This window comes from Condylura cristata, unplaced genomic scaffold (assembly GCF_000260355.1).
Source record: "Condylura cristata isolate star-nosed mole 26May11 unplaced genomic scaffold, ConCri1.0 scaffold00003, whole genome shotgun sequence".
NCBI lineage: Eukaryota > Metazoa > Chordata > Mammalia > Eulipotyphla > Talpidae > Condylura > Condylura cristata.
Genome location: NW_004567104.1, coordinates 49117852 through 49134097, shown reverse-complemented (window position 1 = coordinate 49134097; position 16246 = coordinate 49117852). Strand labels below are relative to the sequence as shown.

Here is a 16246-nt window from a genome sequence, read left to right as displayed (position 1 = left end):
AGTGAGATAAGCCAGAAAGAGAAAGAAAAATACCGGATGGTTTCACTCATAGCAGGAGTATAATGGACCAGGCGAGAAAATAACAAGAATAACGAACAGCCATATACCAGAGACATTTTGTGGAGGTGGAGTGGGGAATGGGATCCAAAACGGGGAGGTGGGGAGGGAAGTACACGGATTATGGTGATGGCACATAGGTGACTTGGTGATGGAAACCCGCAGGGATTACAACTGAGAAAGAAAAAAAAAATGTACAAAATGATGTAAAAATAAACTTTTATAAAATTTTTTTAAAAAGGAAAAAAATAATAAATGATATATATATAAAAAAAGGAACTGTTCTACCCAGGTCAATCAGTGAACCCTTGCTTTGCTAGTGACATTTCAGGAGAGGTTTTAGGAAAGGAGAAAGCCAGCCATGTGACTACCAGGGAAGGATTCCAGGCTGTCAGGGGAGCGAGCACAGGGCCTGAGGCTGGACGTGCCTCGCATAGTTGAGAGCATGGGGAGGCCTGTGTGGCTAGAGGGCAGAGAGTGAGGTGGAGGCAACAGGAAGGGAAGGAGAAGGCAGCAGAGAACCCAGATCACAGGGCCTTCGGGACTGTTCTAAGGACTTGGCTTTTCTCTGAATTTAAGAGAATGCCACTGGAGGAGTGGGTAAAGGTTCACAGGATCGCAAAAGAATTATTATGGCTGTTATACCAGCATAAGTCTAAAAATAATATACCAAAAAGGTGGCTTTCCTATAATCCAAAGTCCAAGGGTATTTGTACAGAACAAGCAGAAGACTGGTGAGGCCTTTACAGGGAGGAGGAGGCTGGTAGGCGGGAGTCCGGTTTGCAGAATATTAAACTTGTGGTATCTTTTATCTTCCAGTGGAGCCATTAAGAAGGCAGCTGGATATGTGACTAGTTTACAGACATGAACTAGAGACATAAAACAGCATTTAAAATACATCTCATTTAAAATCATGAAGGTAGATGTGGATTACAAAAAGAGGTCCAGAAAATGAGCTCTGGCACCCTAACTTTTAGAAATGGAAAGACCAACTGAGGACAGTGCAACAAAAATGAACAGAACAGTCAATAAGGTGGAAAGAACCAAGAGAATGTGGCATCCTGGGAGCCCAGCAAGATGCAGGAATGACCATGGCGTCAGCCACTGTTGACAGGCAGGCTGAGAGAGGGAGCACAACCCTACGCTGACAAAGGGACAGTGGTTCTAAAGGGATGGTGGGGATAAAAGTCTGCAGGGGAGGGCTCTGAGAACAGAGAAAAAGAGGAAACAAACACAGGGCATTGTGTCAGGTCGCCAAAGATGTCTGCCCCCTAATCAGGTACCTGTGAATATTTAAGTTGCATGGACAAAATGAATGAAGGTTGTAAATGGAGTTAAGATGATAGGGAGATCAATCTTGAACATCTAGGTAGGTCAATCTTGAACATCTAGGTAGGTCAACTAACCACAAGCTCCTTAAAAGTAGAAGAGGACAAGAGGAAAGAGAAACAGAGCAAGGTCAGGGTGAGAGAGACCAGGCTTCGTGCTGTGGATGTGGAGGAGGAAGAAGGGTGATGAGCCAAGGTAAACAGGCGGCCCCTAGAAGCTGGGAGAGACAAGGAAACGCATTCTGCCCTGGAGCCATTACAAGCAACAGTCCTGCTGATGTTCATGATTTCGGCCAAGCAAAACCCCTACTGAACTTCTGACCTGCTTAGAACTATGAAATGTGTTGTTTCCAGGCCCTGGGTTTGTGCTAACTTGATAAGCAGCAAGAGGAAAACAAATGCAAACAGACATGTCTTTTAGTCATTTCACTGTAAACTTCAAAGTAATCTTTTTCATACCTCACAACCTACAAGGTAAACTTTATGATCTCCATGTTAAAAAGAAACTGGCATTTAGAAAAGTCTTCTGACCAAGAACATGCATCCCCTTAAGCGACAGCTGCTAAATTCAAACTCAGATCTGTCAGCTCCAAGTCATAGGATGGAAATGTTACTACTCTAGGGAAGGTCTTCGCTCCAAGGTCCCAAGTTGGGAGTGGTGCTCACTGCACAGGCTGCCACCTGAGTGGACAGAAGAGGGGTGGAAGGAGCTCCAAGCCTCCTACTGCACTCCCACCACAATGCCTCTCCCAGGGAGCCCAAGCTTTTCTGTTTTTCATAGTAAACATTTAAACGCAGAAGTCGTTAACAAAGTCCCCTCATTAAAACTCACGCCCTATACACAGACAACTTGAGAAACTTTATGCTATGCGCTAGTGCTCTCTCCCTCTCTCCTTCCAGACCTGGGCTTCTCTTAATGAACTGCAGTGAGAACGGGTGCAGTTAACAGGTACTCCACCCCCTACCTTGGAAGACCTGATGAAGCCTGACCTTCAAAGAGTCAGTGTGCCTAACTCAGCTCTGGCTGAGCCTCAGCTTAGTCTTCAGCCTAAAAATAATCGACCCAGAGCCTAAATAAACATGTTCACCATGGCTGAAGGTTGCCAACTTTCTGTAAAAGGCCAGTTAGTGAATATTCCTGACATGTGACCACACGGTCTCTGGCAGCTCGCAGGCTCTGCCATGGTAATGTGATGCAGCCCTAGACAGCACATCAGGAGTCTGTCCTGTTCCAACAAACTGTATTTACAAAATAGGCAGCAAGCCAGATTTTTGACATATAGGTCACAGTTTGCTGACAAGAGCACAGCAAATAAAGAAGATAGCACCTTTACTGTCGTATTTAAGTCTGCAGAAGTGGAAGTGCCCACTCAAACCGGGAGATTGCTTCCTCAGCTATTAGCAGGCAGGCAAAGATTGTAAAATCAAGAAAGGCACACATTACAGTGAGTAACAATCCGAAAAAAATTCTTTAAAACATGAGAAATATAAAAACTACTTCTATATGTCACATTGGTAGACTCTTTGGAGTGGTTCATGTTACCTATTATAGATACAGAAGGAAATTAAATTTGTGTTTTTTAGGAAAAGGGAGTTTGAATTGTGGAGCAATTCCTTTTCAGCAACAACCTCATGTGCTGGGAAATGACTATCATGTGGCTATAATGCTGTCCAAACTTTCTCATCAGCAAGTTGCCCACTAACCAGCACTTGACCAGCCACCTGGCTTCCTGGAGGAGAATACAAGCACCTTCATAATTACCAGAGGCAGGGGAGGAGAGCACAGAGAGAATTTTCTACACCACATAATCAGAGCAAAATGGGTCAAGTTGAAACTTTACTGAGAAATAACTTCAGTGGTCCCTGAGAGGCTCTGCCCAAGCAACCTAGAATCCAGCACTCACCGTGCTCTCGGACACAACAAAAGGTGCCCACTTTTACACTAAAAAAATCGGTAGCCACTGAATTCATAATTCATTCCTGTTGAAACTGGAAGACATTTGGAGACAGCGACTGGGAAAATGAACTTAACACTTCCTCAGCTCCCTTTACAAGTACAAAGTACCAAGTCTCCTTCAGAAGCCTCATGTGCAGGCTGACCAGAGTGACAGCCCCCCACTGTCTCTTGGGTACATTCTCCTGGGGACCATTACACCAACACGAAAACCTGGCTCCTGTACCTTCAACGTGAACTCATGTGTCGGTCGCCCAATCCTGTCCTCCGACTCCACGCTGTACTCTCGCGCCAGGGGCACAGTGGGGTGGTAGAGGCGCCAGTGTTTCTCTCCCTCCAGCTGCAGGATGAAAACCTATAGTCACAGGAACAGAGTGTCAGAGCGCTTCCAACAACTCATGGGCGAAGCGCTTCTACAATACTAGCCTTCCAAGAGTCAGACAAAGTACAAGTTTCAGATGAAAAATAAAAATGAAAGATCAGGGTCTCTCCTGGTGGCGCACAAGGTTGGGACGCAGCACTGCAAGCTGGCCGCAGCCACTTCAGTGCAGTTCAATACCACGCTCCGGAGGTGACCACATGGTGCAGCAGACCTCTCCTGACCCGCCCGCTGCTCCCCTCAGCAGTATACTTTGTTGATCTGCCTGTTCTGCTCCCCACTCTATCTCTGGTGAAGCCTCTCACCGCCCCTGTACCCCTGGTTTGTACCCCAGTTCTGTATGTACAAATAAATAATAAATCTTTATAAAAAAGTGTAAGATCAGAGATGAATTTTCACACCACACATATAAAAGTGGTCACTACTGGTTTTTCCTTTTAAAAACAGGTAACCAGCAGCCCTGATACTGGAAGATTATTCATAATTTTCACCTTCATAAAGCCTTGCTACATTTGTTATATCCTACTGTGTACCCACTATCTCATTCACTCAAATCTTCTATATGTTATAAACCCATACATAATCTGTACCCATTTAATTTAGATAGCAAATGTCTAAAATCCTGAACATAATAGCTGGCAGGAAAGAAAACTTCCAGTTTTTAATTCTTCATTCAAAGAATTGTAATGCTTTGTTAATAAAAATATTGTAAAACACTTTTTGGAAAATGTTTTGATGCCAATTGCTCTCAAAGGGGAAAATATTTTTTTACTACTAACTATTCATATCATGTATTGGTACAAAAATAAAACCATAAAGTACCTACATCAAAGAGTTAACTTTTTTTGGCAGCCACATAACAGTGAAATCAACATTTGTCACAGTTCCAGTGTTTAAGTGAAACCAAGACCTTCATCCAAACTGCCCTAAGACTTTCACAAATTAAAAAAAAAAATACCTATTTTGGGCAGCTACAAAGAAAGGGACGAAATGAAAGCACATTAAGGATTGTGACCTTACCTTATTAAAGACCATATGTTATAAAATTAACAAAAAAGTCGATCACACTTTCCACAGATAAATTTTAAAAATAACTTTCGCAGGAATGTTTATATTAGTATGGTTGGAAACAATCTCTCCCTTGGAGAAGGAGCAGGAAACCAGTTTGGTGGAATTAATTTTGGCTAACAATCAGATGAGGTCAAGATCTACAGAGACCATAAAGCGCAGACAAAGACCTAGCCCAAGCGTTCAACTGAACCCTGACAATTACACTAACTGGGCTCGAAGCAACCCCAACTTGCTTCCCGTTTCAAGCAAGTTTCTTACCTCCACATCATCATAATGGGGTGGCAGGCCCTGAGAGCCGGCAGGGGTTATGTACACATTAGAGCCAACCAAGGAGCCAAAGTAGCATTCTAGCTTCTCTTGGATCCTCCAAAGCTCATCCTTTGAAAGAAAAAAGTGGGGAGAAAGGTGTGAAAATATATTGGAAAAAAGAGAACATTTTTAATTCACTTAACAAGTCTTCATCACACAGCTATTACACTGCAGGTACTAGAAATTCAGCAGTGAAAAGCCAACACCTCTGCCATCAAGAATTTTGCATTTTAAAGAAAGGATGTGAGCAGATAAAGTGAAAGACTGGCAATGCAGGCAATCTTTGGAAAGGACTTTAAGCAGGACAATGACATGAACCAACTTACATTTTAAAAGCTCACTATAGACCCTCCCTGGTGGCGCAGCAGGTTGGAGCACAGCACTATGAATCTGGCAGCAGCCACTTTAGTGCGAGTTCCATCCCTGGCCCCATAGGTGATCCACATGGTGCAGCAGACCATTCTTGACCCGCCCTCTGCTCCCCTGAGCAATGTACTTCATTACCTGCCTGTTCCCACTCTTTCTCTGGTGAATCCTCTCCCTGCCCCTGCACGTGTATCCCAGTTCTGTATGCATAAAAAAAATAAAATCTTTAACAACAAAAAAGCTCTCTCAGAGCCTAATTTCATTTATTAAAATGGGGAAAGACATGCAAAAGAATAAATGTTTAAGAAAGAAAAGGAAGAGATAGGTATTAGAAATGTTGACTCTGAGTTGCTAAGATTCCCATGTGGAGATTTCATTTGGGAACTGCCTACACAAAATTGATATTTAAAGCCATGGAAAGATGGCAAAATAGAGTAATTTTTACTTTGCTCCCCCACACAAAAGGAACAGTTAACTATTAAGGAACGATTAAGAGAATCCTATAGAAATATCAGGCATATTTTCAAATCACAATTATGTGAAACTAGAAATCATCCAAATGAATATTCAAGTTATAAGAACCTACAGGATATAGCAAAATTTAGAACATCATTGTTCAATATAGTAAAGAGTTAGAAACAACCTAGGTACGCATTAGCACATCATTGTTTAAAATAGCAAAGAGTTAGAAACAACCTAGGTACGCATCAACAGATGACTGGATAAAGGAGATCTGGCACAGACATACAATGGAACACTACCTGGCTATTAAAAGAAAGATGAAATACTATTTACAATAAGGATGAATCTAGAAGGTATTATTCTTAGAAGTCAGATGACAAAACACAAACACTGTATAATTTCATTCACTCATATGAGCATACATAAGTGAACAAGCTAAAACAAAAATAAAATGTGATTTACCTTCCCAGAAGGGAAGGTAAATCAGGTGAATCAACTGTAGAGTGAAGGATGGAATTAGACTTTTAGTGGTACACTTAGTATGGCATATACAGAAGACTTACAACACTAACCTATCTTACGTGATAAACCAGTGTTGCTTCAATTTTAAAAAAAGCAACAGGAGCAGTGGGACTAACCAGGAGGAGAGCACAGAGAGGAAGAGAACAGGGCTGAGTAATGCTCCCTCTCTTTAGCAATAAACCACTGGGCAAGCGGCCATTCAGAGGAAGGGGCCTAACGAGGAGCTATATGTTCCTGCAAGAAGAAAACTAATTTTTCCAGGGAGATGTGGAGAGAGAACAATAAGGTCATGTAGATATTAGCACTTCCTAGTGCTGGGCACTGCTTCTAAGGGCTGGATGTACATTTATTACATAAGCTTCCAACAACTCTACCCTTTAAGAGGCACTGATGGGGAAACCAAGACAAGAACACAGATAAAAAGTGATGGGGGGCCCTCCCTGGTGGCACAGCGGGTTAAAGCACAGCACTAAGAAGCTTAAGCCACTTCCGCATGAGTTCGATCCCCACCTGCCCTGGAGGCGACCACATGGCGTGGCAGACCTCTCCTGACCCGCCCGTTGCTCCCCTCAGCAGTGTACTTCGTCTGCACCCCGCTTTGTCTCTGGTGAATCCTCTCACCCTCCGCATCTCTGGCCTGTACCCCAGTTCTGTACAAATAAATAAATAAATAAATCTTTAAAAATAAAAAAGTGATGGGGCCAGAATTCAAATCTAGGCAGCTTGGTTCCAGAGTTGATAAATTTAAACACAAGTCTACTGCCTCTCTCTCTTAAAATGACTTGCAGAGGACACTGAAGAGGCCAAAGTTTCAAGCATGTGAATGTACAGAACCTGGCGCATCAAAGACACTAGTACATATTTAAAATATTTGCCAACTGACTTCCTGACCACAGTTGTAGAGTCAATTGTACCATGAGACTGAAAAGAGAACTTATAGTATTAAAATTATCAAATGGGATACAACTGGGCCAGCATTTGAATGGGAGACATCTTTGTATAATTCTCTATAGATTTTAGAGCTTCTACTAAAAACAGGAAGAATTGTATGACATCTGAATGGTTCCAGTTAACAAAACTCCCAAGTGGCCTAACTGATACCAAGGAGGGGCCAGCAGGCCTGGCTCTATAGTTATGCTCACATAGTGACTATAACCTCTGAAGGACCAGGGCTTCTCTGATGACCTGAGAAGTGTCTCAGGACCCTGAGTGGCTTTCTGGCTCCTCACTCAGCAGGTGGGTATGTAATTGATGCAGATACTGTGCATTTTTCCATTTTCCTGTACCACTAGCTCTGGATCTAAGTGTGGCCTACTAGAATGAGGTCTAGAGTCCAAATTGTAGTTACAAGCTTGGTGACTTCAGGTTCTTTTGTAAAACAAAGTCTCCTGTACTTAAGATTGTGGATAACAACCAAAATAGCTTATCTCAAATACTATTTAAATTGCAGAGCAGGTGACAAATATTCCTGCTTTATCAATGTTTGGCAGGCACAAACAAAAATCTGTCTTCATAACTTCTGACACCCAGCTATGTGTAAAGAAGCCAAGGAATAGGACGCAGTCGCCTCTGGCCTGGTTAGGAACAACCTCCTCACAGCTTCACTCCCCAATCCTCACTGAATGCTGGGTAAGACCATGTATAGGCCTAAAGAAAGGCAGTAACAAACATGCCAAAAGCCCTACAACATCTAAATTACACCTTTCATAGTACTTTAGGGAAATTCTGTATTTTTGGAGTCAGAAAAGTTTGTTTGAAAAAAAATAGTCCTTATAAAAAGTCACCTCCGTGAAATCCTGCTTCCTTACATATAAAACAGGGGCCACAGTGACTACCATAATTATTTTAAATGTCTGTGGATGTTTCAAAGAGGCCACAGTGACTAACATAATTATTTTAAATGTCTGTGGATGTTTCAAGGTGAACACATGTCTAAATACTGGGTAAATTCACCAGGACTTCTGATCTGTGAATTCCCAACACAGGTGGGAAACAATTTATAGCTCTGGTTACCTACTCCCTCATCTGCAGGCTCCTAGAATAAGCTGTACATGTTCACAGAAATAAGGGGTGGTTTGTCTCAACCTAACTACCCTAACTGGTGATAACTGCCTTAGACTTTCTATCCCAACAGTAATATGCTGATTACTAAAGAACCCACAATGCTAATCCTCCTAATACGAATTTCAAACCCCAGTCTCTAGTGTAAAAAGATTAGCTGTACAGCTCATGGCTCTTTCTGGTAGTTGTGGTGGAAATAGAAAAATGAAACAGATTGCATCTTTTCTGTTTTAATAAACCTGGCCAAAGAGCTCCATCAACAAGGTCAGGGTACAGAAATGACAGTCAGGACACCACACACACCAACTTTCTGCTGGTCTGTGACCAAATCACAAAGTATCAACTTCACTAATCTTTTGTGGTCATAGACATAGGTTGCTAAAAAATACTTTTTTTAAAAAAGATTTATTTATTTATTCATACAGAACTGGGGTACAGGCCAGAGATGTGGAGGGTGAGAGGATTCACCAGAGACAGAGCGAGGAGCAGAACAGGCAGACAAATGAAGTACACTGCTGAGGGGAGCAGTGGACGAGTCAGGAGAGGTCTGCCGCGCCATGTGGTCACCTCCGGGGCAGGCGGGGATCGAACTCATGAGGAAGTGGCTTTAGCTTCTTAGTGCTGCGCTTTAACCCGCTGCACCACCAGGGAGGGCCCACTAAAAACCACTTTTAAAAGGTGCTGTTTTTATCCAGAAAGAGCCAAGGACCAGGTTTTCAAGGAAAAACACCATGCTATCCCTATTTATAAATTCCTGTTGGGGCTAGGGCCAAAGAGCTGCTTTCCAGGAACATTTCAACTTCTGATTAACTGAGATGGAGTATCTGGAAAATCTCAACACTATTTATACTTCATTCAGAGTACAAACAGGTTCAGGATCTTTTAGAAAGACAAAGAGCAGATGAGGCCTAATGGGACCTAACAGGGCAACCTTCCAATTCTGTCCCGGGAAACATTACGAAGGACCGTATCTCAGGAGCCACCAACACAGCCAGAATTTACTCCCTTTGATACGAAACCTCACAAACCATTTTCCTCTCACAGTAACATTCTGTTTCAGACATGGGTCACAGAAGGGCTTTCTGAATCTGGATAAAATTTTATCTAAAACTCAAAATAGGACTCATAAAAATTTCAAACCTGTATGAAAAAGACTGGTTTATCCTAAGTCTGCATGTGATAAATGCAGAGACTAAGTACAGAGCAGGAAAGTTATTTCTCAAATGTTAATCAGTGATGTAGAAAAATTACAAAGTAAGCCAATCTTCAAGACTTGCAAAACAACACTATTCTCCACCTAGGACTACCTCTGCAGAACAGTTCCAGGGTCTTGCACCTCAATGTGAAGTCTTTTTCCTGAACATGCACCTGGCATGATCTAGTCACAGCTCTTAAGTCTCCACTTGGGTGTAGGCAGTAAAGGGAGATAACTTCAAGAACATGATTATCTTGATGCTATCTTGTGTTGCAGTGATGGAGTAAACCAAACAGATACATTTGCCATATCTCAAAACACAAACCAAGGAACATGCTCGTTCCTGGAGGTGTAATGCTCTTTAATAAGCTTTTCAGATTGGCAATATAACTATAGTTTTTGCAGCTCAATGGTACCTGTATCCATCCTGAGTTGCTGGGAGATTCTAACAGTTCCGTAAAAGGATAACAGAAAACTGGTCCTCCCTGGTGGCGCAGAGGGTTAAAGCACAGCACTGAGAAGCTAAAGCCACATCAGCATGAGTTCGATCCCCGCCTGCCCCGGAGGTGACCACATGGCGTGGCAGACCTCTCCTGACCCGCCCGCTGCTCCCCTCAGCAGTGCATTTGGTTGATCTGCCTGTTCTGCTCCCCACTCTTTCTCTGGTGAAGTCTCTCGCCGCCCCTGAGCCTCTGGCCTGTACTCCAGTTCTATATACACAAATAAATAAATCTTAAAAAAAAAAAAAGGATAACAGAAATCACCTAAGGTGGAAATATCTGTGAGGACACAGCCACCTCTTCTCAAACTAGCAGGAGGCTAATCATGAACCCACAGGTTCATTCCTGAGCTCAACTGTGGCCAAATGTTAGCAATTGAATACACATGCTGATTCTTCACTGGGGAGAACCTATTACCTTAAATCTCTGTGGCTGGTGAAACTGAATTGTTGCCCTTTTCTGATCAAAATCTTTTCGCAGCTGAAGAAAGTGTGCCTTGCCATCTTTATTTAAAACCTTCTTCTTGCCATTGACACACCGGCAGACATTGACATCTCTTCCGTAGTACATACCCTGGCCACACAGACTCTTCAGATCTGACAGCCTGAACAGTGCCTGGTAGTATGTGGCCAGGGCAGGATCATCTCTCTGAATGAGAAGGGGCTTCTGCTCCCAAAACTCCTTAAAAAACGTCTCTGTCTTGATGGGTGAGATTAAACTTTCAAACAGCCCACTGGGACTGTCAAAGTTTAAAGCAAAAACTTCACCAGCTGCCTCCACTTTCACCTGTTTACAAGGCACAGGCCCCTCTTCCTTCCCATTCCCTGCAGCCTTCGCTTTCTTTGGCATTGTTCTGTCTTCAAGACAAAGCACGGAAACCTACCAAAAGAACACAACACACGTGGTTAGGTTTACCAAGAATGCCAGTATTGGTTAGCAAATTATGCACACACAATGTGCGTGAACATTATGCCTTCATGAGAACCGTTTATAAGTCAATGCTATTTCCTCCAGGATAAGATACATCCTTAAGATAATACCATTTGTTCCAAGAAATGATTCAACCTCAAACACTAGTCACTTAAAGGAAAACACGTTTTTCTTGTACACAGCACTGAGCTGTGGAATTAATTATCCATTTATAAGAAGGGATAATTATCCAAATTAAATTATTTGAGAACCTCAGCAGTTCCTAATTACAGTTTTAACCTGGGCAGCTGATACAGCAAAATCAACAATTAGAATTTGGCTTCACTTAGTACTAGGTCCAAAATCTCATTAAATGCACTCTGAGTAACAAATGCTGGGTGGAGAATTACCAACAAATGCCACACCACCTGCTGTTCAGGAGGTCAAACAACAGGCCTTAGGCCACAGGCCTCATCAGGAGGTTAGGGCACAAATCTCTGCCTAACTAGAGCACTTCCAAATTTCAGCTTATTCTGAAAATAGATATTTTATCAAACCCTCCCCAACCCTCAATTAAAAAAATAAGGCACTGAAAATTGAAGGCTAAACACAGTTACATACCAAATCTTTAATAACAATAAACAACTTTTTAAATAGGACATAAAAAATACCAACATTATCACCCTGTAACAGTTCTTCTCCAACATTAGTTGTAGACATATGACCTGGGCAGCAAGATCTAAGGTTGGGCTTGAGATTCTGACCTTCTAAGAAGCTTGCAAGAGGGCACTCCCTGGTGGCACAGCAGGTTAAAGCACAGCACTAAGAAGCTAAAATGCCACTTCAGTATGAGTTCGAACCCCGCCTGCCCCGGAGGTGATCCACGTGAGGAGGGAGACCTCTCCTGACCCGCCCACTGCTCCCCTCAGCAGTGTACTTCCTGGATCTGCCTGTTCTGTTCCCCTCTCTCTCTGGTGAGTCCTCTCGCTGCTTGCAAGTAAGGTTGCTGCTGCTGGTCCACAGTCCACACTTTGTAGCTAGGTGAGGACATGCCCAGCATGGCCGAGCTTTTCTCAGAACTACCTCAAACTCACTTTATAATGCAGGTAGTTCCTCCTCTGAGCCTCAAAAATGGTAATTCAAAATGCATGAAGTTCCTGACACCACAAATTCTATCTTAAATACTTTTTTTTTTCTTCTGAAAAGGGGGGGGGGGTGGGTAGCAAGAATTGCTTTCACCAAATTCCTAAAGTTATCCACGTCACCACTGAAGAATTACTTCTGTGCTTATAAAAAGCAACTTCCAAGACCAGTAACTTGTCTATATCTGTTATTGTTTTGTACAGTAATGGGCTATCAGAATTGCAAAGACACTGTTTTCTGGTGTCTTGTTATTATACCTAAACTGTATTTCAGCAATACTGTGGGGTAAGAATGATACAATGATAAAATAATTAACATTTTTAAAATTATAATAGTGTGATAAGACTCCCTTTCTGCCCCACCAGATAAGCATTTCTATCTCCTTTCCATTCCCAAGGGAAAAAAGCATCATTAGGAAGGTAACATTCTGAATTGCTAACCACACTGTGTGGAATTGCTAATCACCAGGTGATGGCATCAACAGATTGCAAAGATAAACACGCAGACCCCTGCCCACCCCCCCTTCCACTCCTATGTAACTCTGGATAAATCCCCTGCCCTCAGCCAAAGTGCAGGACTGTGGGCTTTCAGACATGAGTCTGCTGGCCTGCATCAGTCTGTCGACAAATTAAACTACTGAGTATCTTCCTTTTCAAGTTGACTGCTTTTATTAGCTAAGGGAAATGGAAACCCGCATTGGTAACAGATGGAACCTGGAAAGCATGCATCCTGGAACAATGTGTCACACTGCCAACAACTAATTTATAAAAAGAATGCATCGCAACTTAAAGTGAACAAATTAGGAAGTGTAAATATCAGAACACAAAACTCTAAAGGTCTCATTTTTTAGCATCTAAATTTTGTACCCACAAATAGCTCAGTTCCTTCAAAAGATGCAGTACTTATGGTGAAACACGGGCCGACAGGGGAACCAACACTAAAAGTTAACACTTAGATATAAACTTTAGTATTTTAAGATATGTCATGAAGTTTTTAAAAAAATGTTTTCTATCCTTTTAAGTTATTAGACCAGCTTAATTTCTCAACTAAAGAATCAAGGCTTCCATGATACAAAGTATTGCTGCTCTTTAAAACCCAGAGCCAATGGAGAAATACAGGAGATAAGAACAGATTCAGCAAAGGTATCGCATGTGCAGGAGTTATTATCATCCCTTTGAAAGACCAGCTTGTAGTTGACTTTTGTGGAATTTAAATAACCACCAGTAACTTATAAGAGCAATTCACTGTGCTTAAACTGTACAAAGTGATTATACTGAACACCTGCTTTCTTTCTGGAAATTCTGATAAACCTCAGGCAGTGTATGCCTATATGACCCTGGGCACTGAGTATCTAATGAGTTCCCTAGGCTAGCAATTTCACATGTGTTTTCACAACTAGCTGCTGGAAGGAATTAAGAGCTTGGCCTCATTTTGCTATAATAAATCACCTGTAAGTCTTAACAAATGACCAAACCAAGAGACTGGTCTTAGGGATCCCCTAATAAACTGCTCATATCTATTTTTTAAAACAAAGTATTAGACTAGTTCATAAGGTTGGTATCATTAAAGGTACTTAAGATGAAAAAAAAATTTTTATTCACACACCTCTTATCCTTATCTTATGTCAGCTTAAGGGATGTGTGAAAGCTTAATTTCTTTAAACACAGTATATAAGTATATATAAGTACATTCATCAAAACCTATGGTTAAGTGTGCAAGATACTTCTTAATCAGAAATAAAGCAATTTTCCATCTACAATCACTATAAAAATACCACCACTAATGCAAAACAAGTACTTTGTTAAAACACAAATTTCACTAGTTAAACTGCCAAATGATATACCACTTACTGTTACCAACATCGGTACTGAAATGGCCAGTGGCTCAGTTAACTGTAAACTAGCTTAGAGTTATTGGGCAAATTTACTATTTCTCTAATCCTCATACGACCCATATTGTAAGACAATCAATCCTTAATAACTTTTGGGGAGTGGACAATCCTACCACATTTTAAAGTTGTCGAACTCATTACCATTTCAGAAACCATGAAAATAAAAAAGCGTGTTTTAGAATCTGACAAATATAGTTAAACAAAAAAATGTTAAACAAAAAAATGTGGGATCAGGAAAGAATAGCCAACACAAGTCTGCCTGACTTCACAGACCACCCAAACAACAATTAGTGTTTTTATATGGTAACAGAGTAAATATGCCAGTAACTATTTTTATACAATGTTTCCAATGTGAGCTGCAACTGTATTAAAAGAGTTAAAAAAAAAAAAAGCAAAGAGTAAGTCAAAAGATTACAGTTCATATTTTAGTCACTGCCCAGAGAACTTTGAAGGATTAAAAGTAGGAGAAAATCAATATTGAAATCCATTCTATGGCCAGCAAATTTAACACAGCCTTTATATTTTTAAGTGCATACTGTTTCTTCTGTAGTAATGACATGGCTTCCGGAGAGGATAACTATCTGACTATTCTCAGAGGCTGGGACAGGCTGTGGCACAAAGTCCTCAAGAAATGCCTGCTGTTTCCCTTTTACATCTTTTGTATTAATTTGAGAGAAGGGGGTTTCTCAAAAAAGCCTTATACAGGAGTTGGGAGAAAACAAATGCTTAGTTTGGGGATTGTTCTTCTGGATACAGCTGCTTTCTTGAGCATTTAACAGATAAAAGACTCAGGCATCAGGTAAAAATTACCAACCAGAAGACGGGGGGTGTGCGTGTCTTTCTAAACTGCCAATCAGTGTTTTTCAGTCATCAGGAACACTAGTCTACACACAAATTTCTGGGTCTTATTGGATTAACACTTCTGGTAGCTGGGTCTTCTGAATACTGGATTAACATTTCAGAAACCTGCACTAACATACTTAAGTGCTCCACATGAATTTTAGTTCCAGTAACAGAGAACACAAACTCAACTCATTTAAAAGTACCCTTTACACAAATGACAGAAATTGTTGCCTTTAACAAGGTGCTGAGGCTTCTATAAGAAAAAAAAAAAGCTGGTTCAGAAACATTGATCAATACAAAGAGGAATAACTGGCATCCTGTGGATGATGCTCTGATTGGCATTACCTTTTCAGTTCTATTTTAAAAAGAGAAAATGGACTGGTTATCGTGAATATATTTTAGTGACCATGACTTTGCAATGGATGAGGCCTGGGAGGCGAAGATGGAAGAAGCTGGGCAAATCAGGCTGTTCCCATTTAAAGATGAGGCCAGTGAAATCAACGCCTGCACCTGATTTACCGCCAGCTAGTGGCAGAATCCCAGGCAAATCACCGTCCAGGGCCCATGCTTCCTGACAACACAGCCAAGAAACTGGTGTTAACTGTTAACCTGTTGGACAACCCAACCTTGGTTCTAGAAACATGATTGCCAAATGAAAGAATAGTCCGATAAAATGTAATTTTCAAGTCACCCGAGGAGAGAGGAAAGAGGGGCAGCCGCACCCCGCTTAGGGGGTCCCAGCTGTCAAGCCAACCCCACCCAAACGACCTGACAGCAGGAAAGCACAACACACGTGGTGACGCTCCCGAGAGCCGCTGGGGCCCAGGCTCGCCTTGGCCTGCCAGATGATGAACCCCAAACTTTCTTCCCGCTTCTCCCCAGTTTCGAAACCTCCCGCCAAGCACGTGCGCTACTCTGGGTGCCCAGGCCACCGTGGCACGTCCCCGGGGCCAGCAGCCCCCGGCCCGGCGTGCGCAACCCGCCCGCGTGGCCGGGTCGCGGAGCACGTTGGCGCGCGTCCCGGGTCCCGTCCCCACCGCACCCGCCCCCTGACTCCGGAGCCCCAAGCCCCAGGCTCAGTCCGCCCCTCGGCCCGCGCTCGAGCCCCAAGTAGAAGCCCCTGAACCCCGCCGCCCAAAGCGCGGAGCCGCGGGCCAGAGCCACCCCCACTCACCGGTTCGGCCTGTTGCGCGCGACCACGAGACAACCGGCGGCTCCTCGGCTGGGGGCGGGACGGCGTGCGCACGCCGCGGGGC

At 42.6% G+C, this 16246-nt stretch overlaps 1 protein-coding gene across 4 annotated transcripts in view; it reads right to left on the bottom strand.

Moving 5' to 3' along the window:
* The window catches only part of MINA (MYC induced nuclear antigen), a 47855-nt gene extending 31643 nt beyond the window's left edge, over positions 1 to 16212 (bottom strand). For 3 of the 4 annotated variants that reach the window (XM_004675269.2, XM_012733099.1, XM_004675270.2), the window contains exons 1-4: positions 16165 to 16212; positions 10622 to 11083; positions 5048 to 5167; positions 3566 to 3694 (exon numbers count right to left, since the gene is read on the bottom strand). In XM_004675269.2, the coding sequence (XP_004675326.2) occupies positions 3566 to 3694; positions 5048 to 5167; positions 10622 to 11053 (681 nt within the window). In that variant the 5' untranslated portion in view covers positions 11054 to 11083; positions 16165 to 16212. The remainder of the gene's footprint in view (positions 1 to 3565; positions 3695 to 5047; positions 5168 to 10621; positions 11084 to 16164) is intronic. The other variant, XM_012733122.1, reaches the window with a different exon arrangement.
* Positions 16213 to 16246: the final 34 nt, after the last annotated feature.